At 36.7% G+C, this 18192-nt stretch overlaps 1 protein-coding gene across 4 annotated transcripts; it reads left to right on the top strand.

The window, feature by feature from the left end:
• The first annotated feature begins 134 nt into the window (after nt 1–134).
• On the top strand, nt 135–17425 carry LOC142977496 (transmembrane protein 47). 4 transcript variants are annotated; one of them, XM_076121403.1, is made up of 8 exons: nt 135–222; nt 323–392; nt 2124–2196; nt 12099–12295; nt 12699–12838; nt 13599–13661; nt 14157–14287; nt 14459–17425. In XM_076121403.1, the coding sequence occupies exons 3-8, from the start codon at nt 2146–2148 to the stop codon at nt 14489–14491; spliced, it is 615 nt and encodes a 204-aa protein (XP_075977518.1). In that variant the 5' UTR covers nt 135–222; nt 323–392; nt 2124–2145; the 3' UTR covers nt 14492–17425. The 4 variants fall into 4 exon arrangements, with proteins under 4 accessions (XP_075977518.1, XP_075977517.1, XP_075977515.1 ...); XM_076121402.1 differs by having other exon boundaries at nt 139–392; XM_076121401.1 differs by lacking the exons at nt 135–222; nt 323–392; nt 2124–2196 and adding exons at nt 4076–4671; nt 8731–9085.
• Nucleotides 17426–18192: the final 767 nt, after the last annotated feature.

Below are 18192 nucleotides of genomic sequence, written 5' to 3'. Positions count from 1 at the left end.
CTTACGCATAATGTTACGATAACAATATTGCCCAAAAAATATTCAAGTGAAGTATGTATCTCACATCTCAGGCATTTTATAAGTCTAATCGATTTCAAATAGTCTATGAAGGATGGCGGTTAGGTAGGATATTGTCTATGTCGTCAGCTTGTCAGTCATTGTTTGTCAGTTTATTGTGTGTATTTTGTATTTAGTTTGTGTTTTTGATGTAGGAATGTACAGGTATTGTGAAATATTGTGTCCAAGAAAAAAATAGTTTCTATAAACTTATTATGTTCTGAATTTGTAATGTAAAAGAGTAATGGTCGACTTTGTCTCACAGAAGTTCTTTCATACTGTCGCATCGTGACTCTCTGACTGCCCGCTTTGTGTAACGTTATACTCTTGTTCATGTAAGTAATTGTATATTATAAATACCTGGATGTTGGTTTATATTTCAGTTGTCGGTTCTATTGTAGTAACATAGGTTTTATTTCATAGCACTAGGTGATAAATAGGTAGGTAGCTTTTGTTATACCAACTACAAGTAGTAAGTAGATGTAACGTCGAAGATCATGTATTGTTAAGATCTTTATAGAGCACGCAGCTCTGTTTCATCCGGTCATACCGCAAAGGCTAACAGTTGCTCATATTGACATTGTTCTGTTCAAAGTGACCTTGTAAATATTGATTGACATTGAATAAATCAAAACATACCTCCTTTTCTTTACTATAAAGGCACCTATTATGTTATTGTTCTGTGCATTGCTCGTCTTCTACTGAATATTATAATTTTATATGCAAAAGTCTATCAAATGTTCACAGCTAGACACATTATCATTGATAATGTGAGAACCAAATCAAACCACTCGATTGCCAAAAAAAGTGCTTGTTTTTAGTCAATCTATATGATTAAAGCCAGAGAACCATAAAAAATACTATTTTAAAATATCTGGAAATTTTATCCTAGTCCACCCTTAGCTAGACTCCAACCCTATTTTAGATTGTACTCTTTTTAAGCATTTTTATCTTTTGCCTGATGCCTTTAGAACTAATGTAAAAATGAATCAATTTTGTCAAATTTATTTAGATTACTTATTTTCATCACTTAGATTTTATATAACAGTTTGTAGGGGTTGGATAGTCAGAAGTTATTTTCTTTCTATATAATAAACCTAGACATAGATAGGCACAAAATATTGTGCACAGTGATCACATGATAGAATGCTACCTTGTTATTGATTAAAAGTAGTTTCAAGATATAATTATTTGTCGAATTAAATTGTAATATTTGAGTGCAGGGTAAAACCAAGGGTAAAGTTAAATAAAAAAATAGTTAACCCTTAAACTTAAGAAAAAATCTGTACTCATAACTACCTAAGATATTTTTTATAACAATAATAAATCAATAAAAAAAATATCCTAGCATTAAACATGAACTGTCAAAAAGATCATAAAATGAATGGACAGAGCAAAAAATCCTGTGTTAAAATATAAGAAAAACTTGCAGTTTGACTGAGTGACCTTTTAGTTGAAATAATAAGTTACAAGGTTACATATCAGATTTTCTCTTGTTCAAGTAAGCAAATAATAATTTTGAACAGATGTATTTCTATTTTATATCATACTAGCTGACCTGGCATACATTGTTTTGCCATATAAATTATAAGTTCTATTGTAGTAAAAAAAAGCTACCTAACTGATTGTAAATTTCTAAGGATGTGTGGGATTTTTTAAAATCAAAATAGAGTGAAAACATTACAAAGTATGTGTACATTAGACCAAAAAAGACAAAATGATGATAGAAGGGTAATAATTTTGGGTTGAATGGTTTTTTGGCCACATTTTAGGGAAAGTAAAAAAATAATTAAATGAAAGGAGTGGGAGACCCTTATCACCTAGGGGTATGAAAAATAGATAGTAACCGATAATATGCATATAAAATTTGGTAAAAAAAAGTAACTTCATTTCAGGGGATTAAGGTAACTCACATTGTGCTACGAGAAATTTATGTATAAGATGACTATTATGTTTTAATGAAGTAGATAGAAATCAAAGATAGACTAATCAGTATAGTCAAACTTACATCAAGCAATTTGTCTTGATGTCACTACAGGTATATTAATGTAGGTATTTTTTTGCAGGAAATCTAAATACTAAACCACCATGGCATCAACAACTGTTATAGAAACTGTTACAATAACCAGGCCACTAAAGGTAAGTGACTATTAATACAATAGTTATAAATGTTACCCATTATTGCCCACCTTCAGAGTCCCTCCCATAATGAGGAAGGGATGAGGCCAGGAGTATACCACATTTGCCAAGTGTGGTTTGGTGCTAACCTTTAAGAGTTATGTTAGGATTATAAAATATTATTTTATTTCCTAATTTGACAATTGGATAGTTGACTGGACTAACGAAAAATTATTAAACTTGTGCTTATAAAGCTTTCATCTAAAATGCCCAAGGTATTTTTTTTTTAACCCATTACTGTCCCACTGCTGGGCAAGGGTCTCCTCCCGTAATGAGGGAGGGTTTTAGGCCTTGAGTCCACCACGCTGGCCAAGTGCTGGTTGGGGACTTTGCATGCCCTCAATAAATGTATTAAACAAATTTTAGGCATGCAAGGTATTACTTTTCGCAAATCCATAATGATGAAATTGTCATCATTAAAGACTAAAACATTTTATTAGGCACATATTTGATACCATCATACCAACGAAAGTACGAAACTGTGACGTCGCTACACCATATTTCTATACAAAAATGTGTTTTTGACATTTCTTAAAGAGTAGCTGAAATGACTGAACAGTCAAGTACCGTATTATTCAAGTGCAATCAATGGTGTACCTATTACCCATGCTTAAACCCTTGATTACTGGTTTTTCGGCGAATGCTTTAACCACTTGACCATCTTTTACTGCACTGCAAAACTGGAGTATTTTAGTAGGTGATCCCCCCCCCCCTCCTCTTTAAGAGATTCAATTAGAACATAAAATACCGCCTACACAACACAAACCTAAAATCTGATACTGATTGACTATGTTACGTAATAAAAATGTGCAATAATACACATGACTCATATAATAAAAACAGTCGTTGATTGGTCGACGGTGCAGCGTGAGCGCACGTCCCACTTTCATGTTGAGTGTAGTTAAAAGTATAGTAAGTAGGTACTCAGGTACTTACTTATACATTAATTGTTTATATAATCTGCAAATGTAATAAATAAATCGAAAAACATGGTAACTACGAAGCAAATAATTATTTGCAGAATAATATCCCATCGCTGTAATTTGTTTTAGTTCTTCAAACACTGCTAACGTAGTGCGTTACACATTGCAGTACCATAAAGTGGATTATGTCCCAGCACTTATTTAATATTTATCATTCTTGATCCTGTTTAAAAAGCATTTACTCGACGTATATGGAGGAATACCGACAAGTGCACGAAGCCTAGTATTGGATTAGCGGTCGTAGCTAGTACACCGTTAGTAAAGATTGGTGTCGTGATGCAAACGCACGGTAACTTGACAGCGAGCTATCTTTGGCAACCGGGCGAATTTGCCCGGCGCATGCTGGGAGAGAGGCCGTCTCCAGTCCCGCCTACGAGAGAATTGTGGCCTCCTCCACCTCAACAACCTCTTAGTATTAGTACGTTACACATTGCCTATCTACAAGATGAACCCTTACCGAGACGAGCGGCGACGCTGCCTTGTGAAGCATTCGCAGCGGCACCTTACGAGCACGAGCATATTAAACCTCGCGTATGTACCGTCGGCACGAATACGGAGCCTGCGCCATCAATATTATCCCGTTTAAGAGGTTTTATGAAACGACAAGACCATGAACCAGACAAAACAATAATATCAAGTTGCCCACCTACTGGCCGTCTTACTGCTGTACCAATAGAGACCACTTTTGAAATTAAAGAAGAAGAAAACTCTGCGCGACGTGCTTTTAACGGTATAAAGAAGGCAATCACAGGAGTTAAATATCGAGTTGCTCCTGGTTCTGAAGCTGTAGAGAGTCCAAAGATTGTCTATGATATGCCCAAACCTGGCGATCGAATGACTACAACTTTTGGAGCGGAAGAAAAGAAACGAGGCTGGTGTAGGTTGCCGTCGCATGCAGCGTGCACTCGACGAATGCGTGCATTTAGTGATTGGTGTAGACGACGACCGCGACGCCCGCCCAGGCGTCAACCTCAACTACCACGGCTGCAAATCACTCAGGTGTGAAGATGAAGGACCGTCGTAGCTGGATTGCAATTAGCTAACGCTTTGTCAGATCAAAAATAATAATCCAGTCTGGAAAGATTTATTCTAACAACTGACGAATATGTAAAACGATGGTATATACCGCTAAGCGATAATTGTGTACGTTTTGTAGAAACAGAATTTTAAGTAGAATTTTTGGCTAATAAATGTGTTTCCATAATCTGTGTTTTGTTGGCGCACGAACGGGGCGGTAGGAACGAGGGTTGAGAGGGGGACATTGGGCGGGCGGCAGTCCCGCGTTAGGCGCCGCGTCGCCCGGTCCTACCGCCCAAGTAGCCGAAACCCGCCCTCACAGCGTACTATCGTGTATTGTCATTTACACCCTTCAAACGAATCCTTTATTATATACCCTAGTGGTGTGATTAAAACGTTTGTAGCCATCCAAAAGATTTCTACTAGTTTGTATAAGGTGATGTGAACGTATTGTGTGAAGACACAAAACCGGCGCGACCCAATGCGCAAAACCTCACAAATGTTACCGAAAACTAGGCCGTAAAAATATTCCACATTTTATGTGTATTTAATGAGTTGTTGCTAATGGCAATCTGTATGACGTGCCGTACTTTGACGATATTGTTTGTTATAAAAATTAAACTATATTAGTTATTTCAGGAAAATTTTCAGTCATACTGTATTCATAGAAAAAAGCACTTCAGTAGTTTTGTATGCTAAAATGAAAAAAAATATGTGGCCTGAGGTATCGATTATCTAGTTGATTGTTTTTTGTTTAGCAAAAACATATATTATATCGATGGGCCAGAAATGTTATTGATCTTCTTTAAATTACTATGAACTATTAACTGGGATCCAAGAAATATGGAATGAATGGGATATACAATTATCTATCTATTTCTTTTACTCGCGAAATAGGTATATAAATTCTGAATAATATTCCTGGGTGTTTTTACAAGAAGAAAGAATTTTGGAGTTCTCACATATTTTAATAAAAAACCTACTATTACTATAAATGCGAATGTTTGTGAGGATAGATATATTTGTTTGTTACTCTTCCATGAAAAACTACTGAACAGATTTTAATGAAATTTGATACACAGATAGTTTATAACCTAGACTAACACAGGATACTTTCTATCTCGGGATATAATATCGGGATCGATACGATTTAAATCATGTACCTATAATTATTTTTAACATTATATATTATTATGAAGTGATGAATTACAAGTAGGCCAGGCTACCTAAAGTAACATTAAATTGAAAGAATCGAATACCTAATAATATAATTAAGTATCAAATTATAAGTAAGTATTTAAATGTCTAACCTTTTATCGTTGTTTATCTCACATCTGAAACTGCTGAGGCTAGAAACTTGATAAGTTGCAAAAGGTTTTTATTGAATTGACTATGAATGAAGTGTAGTCTAAAAATAACTTGAAAATAGTTTCCGTTGTTGTCGCATATCGTGTCTTTAGTATGTCGAATAAAGTACGGAGATTGTTCAAATTGTGAAGCAGACCGACAGACTATTTTAGCCATAATCTAACCTAATTTGTGCGATATACAGGGTGTCCCAAAACTCAACGATAATCCGAAACAGGATGAAAGGCCAAGTCATACCGGTTATAGGAAAAATAAAAAAAAAATCCATATCACTTAGTTTAGCAATAATAGACACTTTTCAAAAAGTTGAAATTCCACACCCTTGGTCGCATTTTCAAGTCCTGTGATCACCAATGTCACAATTTCGCTGTGTTTTTTTGAATTTCGTGATCTTAATTAAATATGCTATTAATCGTATAACAAATTAATGCACAAAACATTGTTAATTTAATAAAAAAAGTTAAGTTTTAGTGAGTCATCTTTCTCAAAAATATCGTTAGTCAACTTTGACGCTTCATACTGAAAAAAAAATGTACTACACTACACTATTATTTTTCCTATAACCGGTATGACTTGGCCTTTCATCCTGTCTCGGATTATCGTTGAGTTTTGGGACACCCTGTATATACATACTCATATAAACTACCGAGGCACATTGTAATCAAAACGAGGTTATATCTTCCATCCCTGTAAAAAATATAAAAAGCACAAAAAACAATACCTGCCACACATAGCTTACTCGCAATTTTAGCAGTGCTTATTCATAGCTCGTTGCACCACTATTTTAGTTGTACCGGTTTTGTCTGAGCAATGAAGCTTTAATTGTCCTCGTATTTTACCCTTTGTGTAGGTTTTGACAGTATGCTTTTAATTAAAGTTTTACTTTTTTACTATGCGTCAAAACTACCTACATGTAGAACTGACGTAGATAATCTAATATGTAAAATTCTCGCGTCACAGTTTTCGTTGCCATACTCCTCCGAAACGGATTGACCGATTCTCATGAAATTTGGTGAGCATATTGAGTAGGCCTGAGAATCGGCCAACATCTATTTTTCACACCTCTAAGTAACACTATTTTTTTTTATTTTATATGGCTAAACAACTTTTGCCGGGTCAGCTAGTAATATATAAAAGCTTTACCAACAATCAATATGTATTATGTTCTGTTAGTTTAAAAATTAGGTTCAAATTTGTTCAATGATAAGTCCTGAATATTCACCCTTAATAAACTTGGGCATAAGACAAATTGTTAAAACCATCCTTAACAAATGTTTTACCATATTAACATTTACAAAAAAACATGTTTCACAATTGGGTGGTTTGCGGTGTTACTTCCCTTTCACTCTTTTAATGTCGAGACTGTGTATTCGACTTTCACGTTCGTATTTTACGGGACATTTATAAATAATTGATTGTGAGTCATCATTCTCACATGACTAAGTTTGTCTATATTTCTGTTACTTCCGGAGTTACGAACAATAACAAATACATTCATATTTCTAGACAAGCGCGTTTTGTTTATTCTTAAATGTTTGGTTTTCTAAATGTAAACATAAACCTAAATGAGATCGTAGAAATGATCCAATCTGTTTTTCTTCAAAACATTGTGGAGGCAATGAACAAACCTGAGCTGTTTTTTCATAAACATCGGTAGCTTGCGTCTGTTACACTGACCTGCTACACTTCCGTGTAAATTGTGATTCTTACAAATTAATGTAATTTAACAATAAATTCATAAAGAACTCAACATTTCTTGAGTTTATAAGGATTAGTGAAACATATACACTGAGTGATCGAAACAGATCTACGTCAATACCAATAAGTATCCAAATAAAAACAAGTCTTGCCAGTCGTTTGCCTGTATCACGGAACAAAATGACAACGTACATAAATGGTATTGTCCAACGGCACTGTAGCTTGCAGGCGACCTCATTCGCCACACTCTCGTCCCCTAAAACGCAGGGCTGTGCGAGTGTTTTGACCTATATTCAGATTACAGCCAAAGTATTTATGCAAAGGAATTGTGATATATATTACACAAATAAATTATCCATACCATACCTAATACCATAGGAGAAACCCGTACTATATAGAAAAGATCTTCTCTACCACTGAAAAGAGTAAGTTTAGTAAGGGTAGTTAAGTAAGGGTTGATAACACATATACATATATGTTTACAATAAAACTTGTCGCGAAATATTGACGTCAGGGCTATGTAGATACATTGTATAAGTGAGTATACTGAGTATACATATTATACAGATTTTCCCAGCATTTGCGATATTTGACCACTGTTTACTTTGTTCCCGAACTTTGAGTTAAGATATTCTTGATTGATTGTTAGTTTCATACTACACAGTTTCATAACGGGACGCGAATATAAGCAACAAAAATTGTCCTTGTTCGATTCGGTATTTATAAAGTTGTAAAACATTATTAATGCTGGATTAAGGAAAGTATTAAGTTTGAAACGATGGAAAGACATTTATTTTGAACAGAGTAGTTTAGATTATACCTAATTCAAATGAAATAAACCTCTTGTACAGTCGATAGCGATAGGCGCTTATAGATACTTTCTTGCTGTTTGACATGACATTGTATTCATTTAAAAGCATCTCGTTATCTTTATCACTAGTAGCCCGCGACTTCGTCCACGTTGCTAAAGTCCTGGTGTTAAAAGTAGGTTATATAGGTATAAGGTTATAACCTATCTTTATATCAAATTCCATCAATAGTTGTTCGGGAATTTTGGCATGATTGAGTAACCAACAATCGTTGAAATCTTTTAAAAATGATTTAGCCAAGAAAGTAAATTTAAAAGGTTTTACCGAATTCGAAGGCATATTAATGGTTTGTATTTATTTATATATGAACATTTTGTGGACTGCTCGATCTCATTCGATTCTTTTCGTTGACACAATCAATCACTTTTCAATCAGTAGCTTCCTTAACCGTGGGGACAGGGGAAAATTTCTGTATTGTGTCTGCAACTCCGCTGACATTGATTGATTGAACGGGTATCCTCGGTATTTGCTTGTCACCTGAAAACTATCCCGTTTAAAGCCAGTGAAGTTGCGATACAAACTTCAAATGATTATATTTTAACTTTAACTCAATATTTCAGTTTTTATTTCTAATTTACAAGGTTTGTTTATGGAAAAGAGCTATTAAAACCTGTAAACTCTATTGTGAATGAAATAACTGTATAGTGGAAATCTGTCGCGAGGGTGATAGGTCTTCAGTGTGCAACGAAAAGTGTTTGTGCGTGTTTAATTGAGGCTCATGGTGTGATGTGTTGAGGCTGGGCACGGATTCACGTGTTGTGGTGGCGGGTCGGTAGCGAGCGCATGCAGGGGCGCGCGGGCGAAGGCCCGAGCGGGCTCCGCTCACACCCGCGCGCCCTCCCGCCGCCTGTCTTACCACCACCGCCACAGTTCGCCACTGATCAAGACGAGATGCCTGCCAATCAAATTGCACAGGTTATTACAAAATAATAAGGATAACTTTTCACTATTAACACTAACTAATTCTTAACTAGAATAATTATATTATATTAAATGAAAAGCAAAGGTTCGCGTCGGAGATTGTTGAGAGAAATTGCTTTCTACCATGCTTCTATTGGTATTACTATCATACCAGGGTTCTAAAATTCCCTGAATCGACTCTGAAGTTTAGCCGTGTCAGCATAATAGGTAATAGGCTAACTTATAAAGCATAGGTAAGCATGGAAAGCATCTATAAGTGCCACCAAACAACTTGAACAATTTGGCTTCATCTTAATGTACGAATGTTAGGTTCGCTAGGAAAGAAATGCAAGACGGCGAGGCCTATTAACCCGATTGATATATCAACTAATCTAGCGTAATCTGCACATGGTTTACGCTATATTTGCCTTCTGCTACTGGAGTGTGTGTACAAGATTTTTAATTGGTGGTAACTATTTAAATATTAATTATTTTGTTGTGAGTAAAGTAACGAATATAGATTCTAGTAGACGGTTAAAGGTACAGAACTTAATGTCGGGTATCAATGCGTTTACGTTGGCTAAATACCTACGTTACGTCGCATCGTCTAGTCTAAACTTAAAGTTTCCCATACTATCTATATATGAGCCTTTCCTAATGTGTTTATAGTCTACGTTACATGTTTACAATATTTATTATATAGAGGCTGAGTTCAAACAATTCAACATTTATGTTGTAGTGTCATCATACTCATGACATAATGTATGATGTGTAAACTTAAGTACCTAGACTAAGACTACCGTTTGTGTTCTGTAAATGGAAATCATAGCGGGGTCCATTTTGCATTTAGGTCAATGTTGCACGTATTTAAAAGTAAAAATTGGATAGATGTACAGTTTATTCTCTTGTTTTTTTATTGAACGTAGCTGTGAGTTGATTGCTTCTCGACAATTAAGTTTTTGCACTTGTAATAAGATTTTGTTGGATTCTGAAACGTTGCATTTGTCATTCGGTTCTGAGCAATCATTACACGTTGAAAGCGTACGGCTTGAAATCTTTTATTTAATGGTCTTCTTGTCATTTATCTACATATTATGACTCCCCTCTTTTTCGAATGACCGGAAGCACAGTGCTACTCTCTTAAATTGAATGAATGAAATATCTTTTGATGACAACCCAGACGGACGTACGATTTGTTTGACCCTTCTATAGGGTTTTGTGTACATAACAATTACGCGTGACTTGTATTCCACGGATTACATTAGAAATGTTTTTAAGATTATCTTATTATCGATACTTTGGAAAAGTAGTCGCGGTAACAGGAGTATTGGTGGGGTTGTGTCGTGTAAAGTGGGCTCGTAGACTCGTGGAGTCTGCGAGGCGGGTCGTCGTCGTCTCTAACAGCTGATGGCGGTCCCCGCGGCCCCGAGCGCCGTCGGGGATTGCGATCGATGACCGCACCCCGCGCTCGCCCTCACCTCACCTCTAGACACCCACCCGTCTCACTTTCCCACTTTTCTTTCCTTCAAATGTACGAGTAGGTACCAGCACCCTGGTACCTACTTCAACGCACACTCGTGCCGCGTGTTTCGGCTTGTACTTATTGCGTCTTATTTCTGTCACGAACTTTATGGATCTGTATATTTTATCAATGGTCCAAATCATACTGTTTTGAGAATTATACGCATATATTTAGCCACTAAACTTTTCACAGAATACTAACATTACCTACTGTGACTGGTCTTTTAATAAAATGCTCATCTATACATATTAATATTTGTTACTTTTAAAGGTTCCGTGGCCAAAGGGTAAAAACGGGATCCTTTAATAAGACTGCTGTCTGTCTGTCTCCAGGCTGTATCTCGTGAACTGTGAAAGTCAGAGTTGATTGATTGTTTTGGTTTTACCGCTTTAACACCTATTAAAAATCGGAATAAAATAAATATACATATGGTGGCTCCTATACACCAAACGGGATTGTTTTAAAAAATAGGATTATTAGAGACGTGAATGGTAAGGAACACTTCTTGCGCGAGTCCAAAATGTACTTGGCCGGTTTTTATTTAACACGGGCCAACATTTTTTATTTATTTAAAATTATGATACGTCACAATAATAATTAAAACTTGGCTAGCGGTATCATTGTTGGTATTTTCTAGCTTTTGACTAAAAACATAGATTTGCTGAGATATCCACAACAATGACACAACACGTTGATAGTTTCCTTTTGAATAGGCTTCGACTGTCTTAATGAGACCTCTGCTATAACACTCAACAATGAATAAGTCCAGTTTTCTTTAACCCATGACTTTCTTTTTGATGTTAGGAAACACACGTTCTAACACACACGGCTCGTGAATAGGCGACCATTTACGTGAGAGGTGCCAGTGTATACCTCGGCTATTACTGCGTCAAATTAACAAAAATAAATTATAAGGAATTACATTATAGCTATTTTTTTACCTTTATTCATTTTAAAATAAAATAAAAATGATGATATAACATAACTTATTGGCGTATTGTTTCTGTAGCTCTACATTACCGTGACTAATAAATCTATATAATTTGGCATTTTTATTCCTTGTCAAATATTATAATACCTATTTGTAAACAGATAAGCATGTTTATTTGTGCCTTTTTCGTCTATTGTTCAGCAAAGTCATTCAATTTCACCCTAGGCGAGAGAGATCCGAGATTTAGGAACTCAGTCATTATTTCACAGTCGTCCAGAAATAAATTCACGATAACAATGTACCTATATGTTACTGCAAAAGCCCGAACGGTGGTAAATCCTAAGATTTTCCGGTATAACCTAAGATTTACCAACTCGCAATGGTAAAAGTCTGAACATATATACCTGCTAATGACTCTTAAGATATGTTTGTGTATACTTAAGGCATCTATCCCATCAAAATTTAGCCAAAGTTTGGCAATGACATATGTAGATATACACCAGTCACCACTAAAAATATTTTTAAAACGATTTGTTACAATGTGTTTTAACTTGAATATGTTAATTACTTTTCAGGTCATCGCCCTAATATGCGGGTTGTTGGTGGTTATCCTGATGGTCCTGGGCTTAGCGTCGGCAGACTGGCTGATGGCGGCCGGCTGGCGGCAGGGCCTTTTCATGCACTGTATAGATCCCGAAGCGCCTACGCCGCTGCCCTTTGATATAACCGCTCAGCCGGGGTGCTACGCCGCTAGACCCGCACCCTATATAAAGTCAGTATATTATTATGTTTTTTATAGTAAACCTGTTTTTATTTTCCCAATGAATTAAGCAAAGTCCATGATTCATTGTTATGTATCTTTTGAATACCCAAGTCCTACGTCCTTCAATAAAATTATTTAATAACAAGTAGACTAATTGTCAATAGTAAACTCTCTAATTTTTGAATTTAATAATTCATGCATAAAGATACTTATAGTAGTAACTAGAGGCCGCCCGCGACTTCGTCCGCGTGGAAACCCTTCCTATGTAAATCCCGATCCCACGGGTACTCCGGAATAAAAAGGTTTTGTGTTATTCTGGGTCTTCAGCTACCAAATTTCATAGTAATTGGTTCAGTAGTATTTGCGTGAAAGAGTGCCTCTATTAAACCTTCACTATTCGCTTGGTTGTCAGAGCGGCGGCGGGTCTGTGTGTGGCAACTCTGGCCGCGGATGTATGCGGCGCACTGCTCACCGGCCTGGGCTTGCGGTCTGCCGACCATCGCACCAAATTCCGGTACTACAGGTTCGCAGTGCTCGCCATGTCGCTGGCATGTAAGTATTACAGGCATATTTTTATAGTAAAACTAGCTGACCCGCGCAACTTCGCTTGCGTCACATAAGAGAGAAGGGGTCATAATTTGCCCCGTTTTTGTAACATTTTTGATGATATGCCTATAGCCTTCCTCGATAAATGGGCTATCTAACCCTGAAATAATTTTTCAAATCAGACCCGTGGTTCCTGAGATTAGCGCGTTCAAACAAACAAACAAACTCGTCAGCTTTATAATATTAGTGTAGATTAGTATAGATTTTCGATCATTTGATTTGGCTCCTGCCATCTCGTTTATGGTGAGTCATTGCTCGGTTATTCTTGTTAAAAAATACTGTCTATACTATTAATTATACTATTTGTCATCTTGAGTAAATGAATAGCGTGGTAAGATACAGGAGATGATTGCCTGAAAAGTAGATGACTCTGTCTGCGACTTTTCAGGTTTTTCCACTTACAGAATGATTCCTGGGGTTAAAATTCGATTTGCTAAGGTTAAAAATAAAAGGTAAATAAATATCTCACTAACTAACTACTAATAATAATTCTTTCGCGTTTGTAATCTTATTAAGATGGCCACTACCGGTGAGTCCAGGTGAGCCGAACTGGTTTGCCGTCCAATTATTATTACGGACAACAGAAAATATACCAATCTTTTCACTGTCAACGTTCTTACATAATTCATTAGAGAACAAAGGCCAACTAGTATATTAGTATGCATTTTATGAGATTATGTATAAATATTAAGTGTTTTCTTTTCAGTAATGTGCATTTTAATAGCACTTGTGATCTATCCAGTGTGTTTTGCTGCAGAATTAAATCTCGGTGAGTAGATAGATATTTATTATATTTATATTTCTCAAAACGTCAAAATTCTACCGTGAATTTCAGCCTAGGTATTCTTGAAAAAAATATCTATTAGTATTTTTTGTAAAGTGGCATATAAATTAGGACCAGCAGTTTGGGATATGAGCTGCTTACAGACAAAGGTACCGCACATATTTTTATTTATAACATGATTTTAATAAAACTTGCAGTTTTATTAGCGTTTCTAGTTTTTTAAACGTTAAATCTATTGTAATGTCCCCTAGCATATCAGGCAATGCCGGGCAATTTGATTGAAACCGGCCAACGGTGCGGGATCTTGTTTATAGTGTCCAAGTGTGTGCGCAATACACTATACCTTCAGTCTCATAGGCTATAGCCCGGTGGGATGGATGAATACCCGACATGATTAGTGAGAAATTAGGCGCAAGACCGGTCCGTGCTCTCCGAGGCGCGGAAAAAAAACATAATATCTTATTATCGTTTGATTTTCAGGCAACAGATCAGTATGGGAGTTTGGTTGGGCTTACGGCGTGGGATGGGGTGCCGCTATATTTTTATTCGGTGCCGTCGTCCTGCTGTTGTGCGATAAGGAGAGTGAAGAACTCTACTACAAAGAGCGAAAAGTGAGTACCTTTTATGCTTCTGTCTCACAGAACCCTTCGGGCTTACCGCTTTTCCTACCTCTTTACGTTTTCAGTCAAACATCGAAAGTAAATTATTTAGTTTCGGGCTAGTCGATCCAGGAGAAGCATCGGATCGTAATACACGTAAGCTAAGTGGGAGTTTCGGCGCAGGTGGTGAGCGCCGAGGGCGGGGCGCGCCCCTAGGGCCGCGGGCGCCTGCCCGACCTGGTGCCGTGAGGCGCGCGCGCTGGCTAGCGCGCCGCCGCCCGCAGTCCCCGCCGCGCGCTGGATCTGAGGCGCGCGCCTGAGCCGTCCTAGCGCCTCCGCCTCTCCCGCCGACCCGAGGTGCAGCCGCCGCTTTTACTCTCACTCTATCATAGTACTCGGCCTGATGACTCGTCCTGAACCGTTCCCGTAGTGCCGATGGATGCGTAGTCGTCGCTAGACTCGATTCGTCCGATGTTTTGCTACTTTCGGTGTGAGTGCTATGATCCCGTGTGTAGAATTCTGTTTTATTTTTGTTATTTTATTTACTTTCTCGATGTTATCGTTTCGATGTAACCGATAGATCTGAATTTGTGACGTTCGTTTCGATGAGAACGAAGCTTTCCGTAGAAGTCGAAGCGCCTCTGCCGGAAATGTATTTTGTGATGTATAGTTTTTAACGTTAACGTTACTGTAGGGCGGCGCTACTCCGCAGCCGGATTCCCGGCCGAACGGACACGTTCAGATTTGTGAGTGTACGTGCGTACCTCGAATGTAATCCGTTCCAAAGAGCGTTACGGTTATTTATTTGTTTTAATTTATTAATTTGTCCTTAGTTATGTGTGTAAATATTAGATTTACGTTTACGGCTTGTGTTGCATCGCCGGTGGGCGGGCGCGGGGCGCGGGGCAGTGCGCGGACTAGCGGCACGGCGCGGCACCCGGGCAGGCGACCCACTCGGACTGTTCCGCTCGACGCTCGCTCAAATGTATCCGTATCGCGTACTAATCTGCGTCTTTTGTAATGCGAACTCGTATCTGTAGTGTTAGTGCACGAATAGTGTAAGTGAGTGTGCGGTGTTCGAGCGCGGGACCTCCCGCGGCTCGGACGCTTGACGATGTCGGGCTATGACTACTGACCTATATAAAGGAATTAAATATGTTTTGATTAAAGTTACCCTTTAGTACGATAAACTTCATATTATTGAGAATCTATTTTATTAATGATTGTATAACATAGAAATTAATCTTGTCTATAGATATTGATTGATATTGTAATTGACATTAATTTCTTTATTTTTTCCTTTTGGAATAACATTGAATCTCCATCGTTTTTGAATCTCATTAACTACCTAATATATGTGGAATTGAAATTGTTTGAAAGTTGTATTTTTTAAGATTTCTGTGAAATGGAAAGAAACAATTAATTTATGGATCGATGTAATGTTAATACTTGATAGCAGTAATATGTGTAAGTGTAATATGATGTAAACATTGTTATAATGCCGTGTGGTGTGTGCTCCGGACTGCTCCGTGACACGTGGAAATTATAACCTTGTGCATTACTCATTATATATTATGTTCTCTTGGTCGTGGCTTTAATTTTATTATAATTATGTCATTTATGTCATGTTTGCCTATTTTTTTATTCGAATATCATCATACTTAAAATACGCATATTGAATACAAACACGAATGTTTGAATGTATATTTGTTTAGTGTAAGCTGTGGCCTGCATTATGTATTTAATGATAAAGTCATTGTTTTTTGTGATAGGCAGTCATTTGTGTTCGCTGATGTGATCGTTGCAAGCTCGCACCTTCATGTCAACAAGTTTTGAGGCAATTTGCAGCTTTTAGTAGTTGAATGATTTTTTTGTATTATTAAACCTACAGTCCATAAAATCTTATAAGTGTAAAAATCTTATAAGTGTAAAAAATCCCTCATATTATCCACCTAATGTTATAATACATTGCGTTTACAAGATATCTAAAATAATAACCGACTGCCTTTATTTATTTAAGCAAAATTTTGATCGTAAAATAGAAGCTTATCTATTTTTATTTACATGATTGAATCTCAATACCGAGTAGGCTTTTAGTTTTGAAATGTTTGGCAGTTATTGATACTGCTATAATCATTTTTATCATGAGATAAATCACACTGCCATTTATAAATAATATACTATACGGTTTTTCTTTGTAGTCATACTATTTTTACTGTAGTTGTAATGTATAACGTTAAATTATTGAAATTTTCTAATGTAAGTGTTACATTTGACTTAGGAAACTATACCTAACCCCCTTCGTAATTAATATCGATTGAATATAGCTACTTAATTTTATGCACCTTAAACAGTACTTGAACACCTTGCATTGTTTGGACTATCATAGTATTAGAATTTATTCAAAATGTAAAATAATATCAATTTTCACACAGTTTAAGTATTTGTAAAAAACGAGAGTCTGTGCAACTTTGGCTGATGAATGTAGTTTTAACTTATCTTGGCCTTTACAAACGTGTGTACAGAGGATTCATAGTTGAAGACATATTGTAATGAATGAAGAGGCAGGGGTTAATGAAATTAATACTGTTAATGATCTGTGTTTATTAACATTGTTATTTTCATATATTGTGTTTGAATTACGAAATATAAAAACTTACTCTATAAAGCTGAAATGTATAAAGTAATATGAGCTGAAATATTTTAAAGTTTCTAACTTACTAAAATTATTATCATAATTTAGCGAACTATAATCCTACAACCTACTGCATCGCCCCTGCCTCCAATGTTTTTTGTTCGTTATCACTAATTGGTTTATTTTAATAATTAGTATTAAAACAATGATTTGAAAGTTGATTCCGAGACATGAATGACGCCCCGCTTATGACATAGTACACACGTTTGAAATGGTTCGAATATAACATGTTACTTATTTTATTTACTCAACCGGGTAATTATTACTATCACTTTTTTGCCGAGCAAGCAAGAGTGCTCTAGTAAATCTACTACCTACTATTATATTTCCTCAATGAATCTCGATACAATTGATTGCAGTTGTTCAAGTACATCCGTCATGAAGAATCTATTTCCTTAGCCAAATTATTATGAGTCATATCAAATGAGATTGAATAAAGTAACTAGTAATTAATATACTTTTGTATTATTTCTCTCTCGTTCCAGCTCTGTATTTGTAAATGCTGGGTGTGTGTCTTCACAAATGAAACTACTCCAGTTATTAACTATACAGTAGAAGTGTTGACTAAGGTCCAGGCCACACGGTGCGGTGCGGCTCCGGCGCGGCGCCTGGGCTGTGCAGCAACGGTTTTTTACATATATAAATATTTGGCATGTCATGTCGTACGTCTGCCACCGCTACGGCGCCGCACCGCACTACTCCGCACCGCGCGGGCGGCCACACGAGCAGTACGGCGTCCTAATGTTCTTACAGCACCGCAACAGGCTTGGCTTAGCTTGCCCAATTGACGACAGTCTACAATAATCAATAGATCGAAAAATTATTTTCACTGTAAGGAGTGTGTTTCAGTCAGCTCTAAAAGTAGCTGAACAACTTCATATTTTCAAAACCTATGTTTTACGTAACTTTTGATAAATAACTGATCAAAATCAGGTAGAGTGAGTTAGAATTAAACATTTCAATCAATGGCAAATGATTTTTCCATGGAATAATGTGCACACTTCAGTACTTACATAGGGTTTCAAAAGATTGAATAGCTTCTTTTGGAGCTGACTGTACAATTTATCAAACCCTAGATTATTGTCTACTGATATAGAAAAGACAGACATTAGAGCCCAGTTTCAATTCTAGATCTAATAGAAGTATCAGGTAGTTTGACAGTACATACATTAGCTTTCACTTTATTTGGCAGATAGGGTATATAAAAATAAAACTACTGAAG

The sequence above is a fragment of the Anticarsia gemmatalis genome, chromosome 13 (genome assembly GCF_050436995.1).
Source record: "Anticarsia gemmatalis isolate Benzon Research Colony breed Stoneville strain chromosome 13, ilAntGemm2 primary, whole genome shotgun sequence".
NCBI classification, from domain to species: domain Eukaryota; kingdom Metazoa; phylum Arthropoda; class Insecta; order Lepidoptera; family Erebidae; genus Anticarsia; species Anticarsia gemmatalis.
Note: the sequence above shows the minus strand (reverse complement) of the source record. Positions and strands in the feature narration are given on the sequence as shown.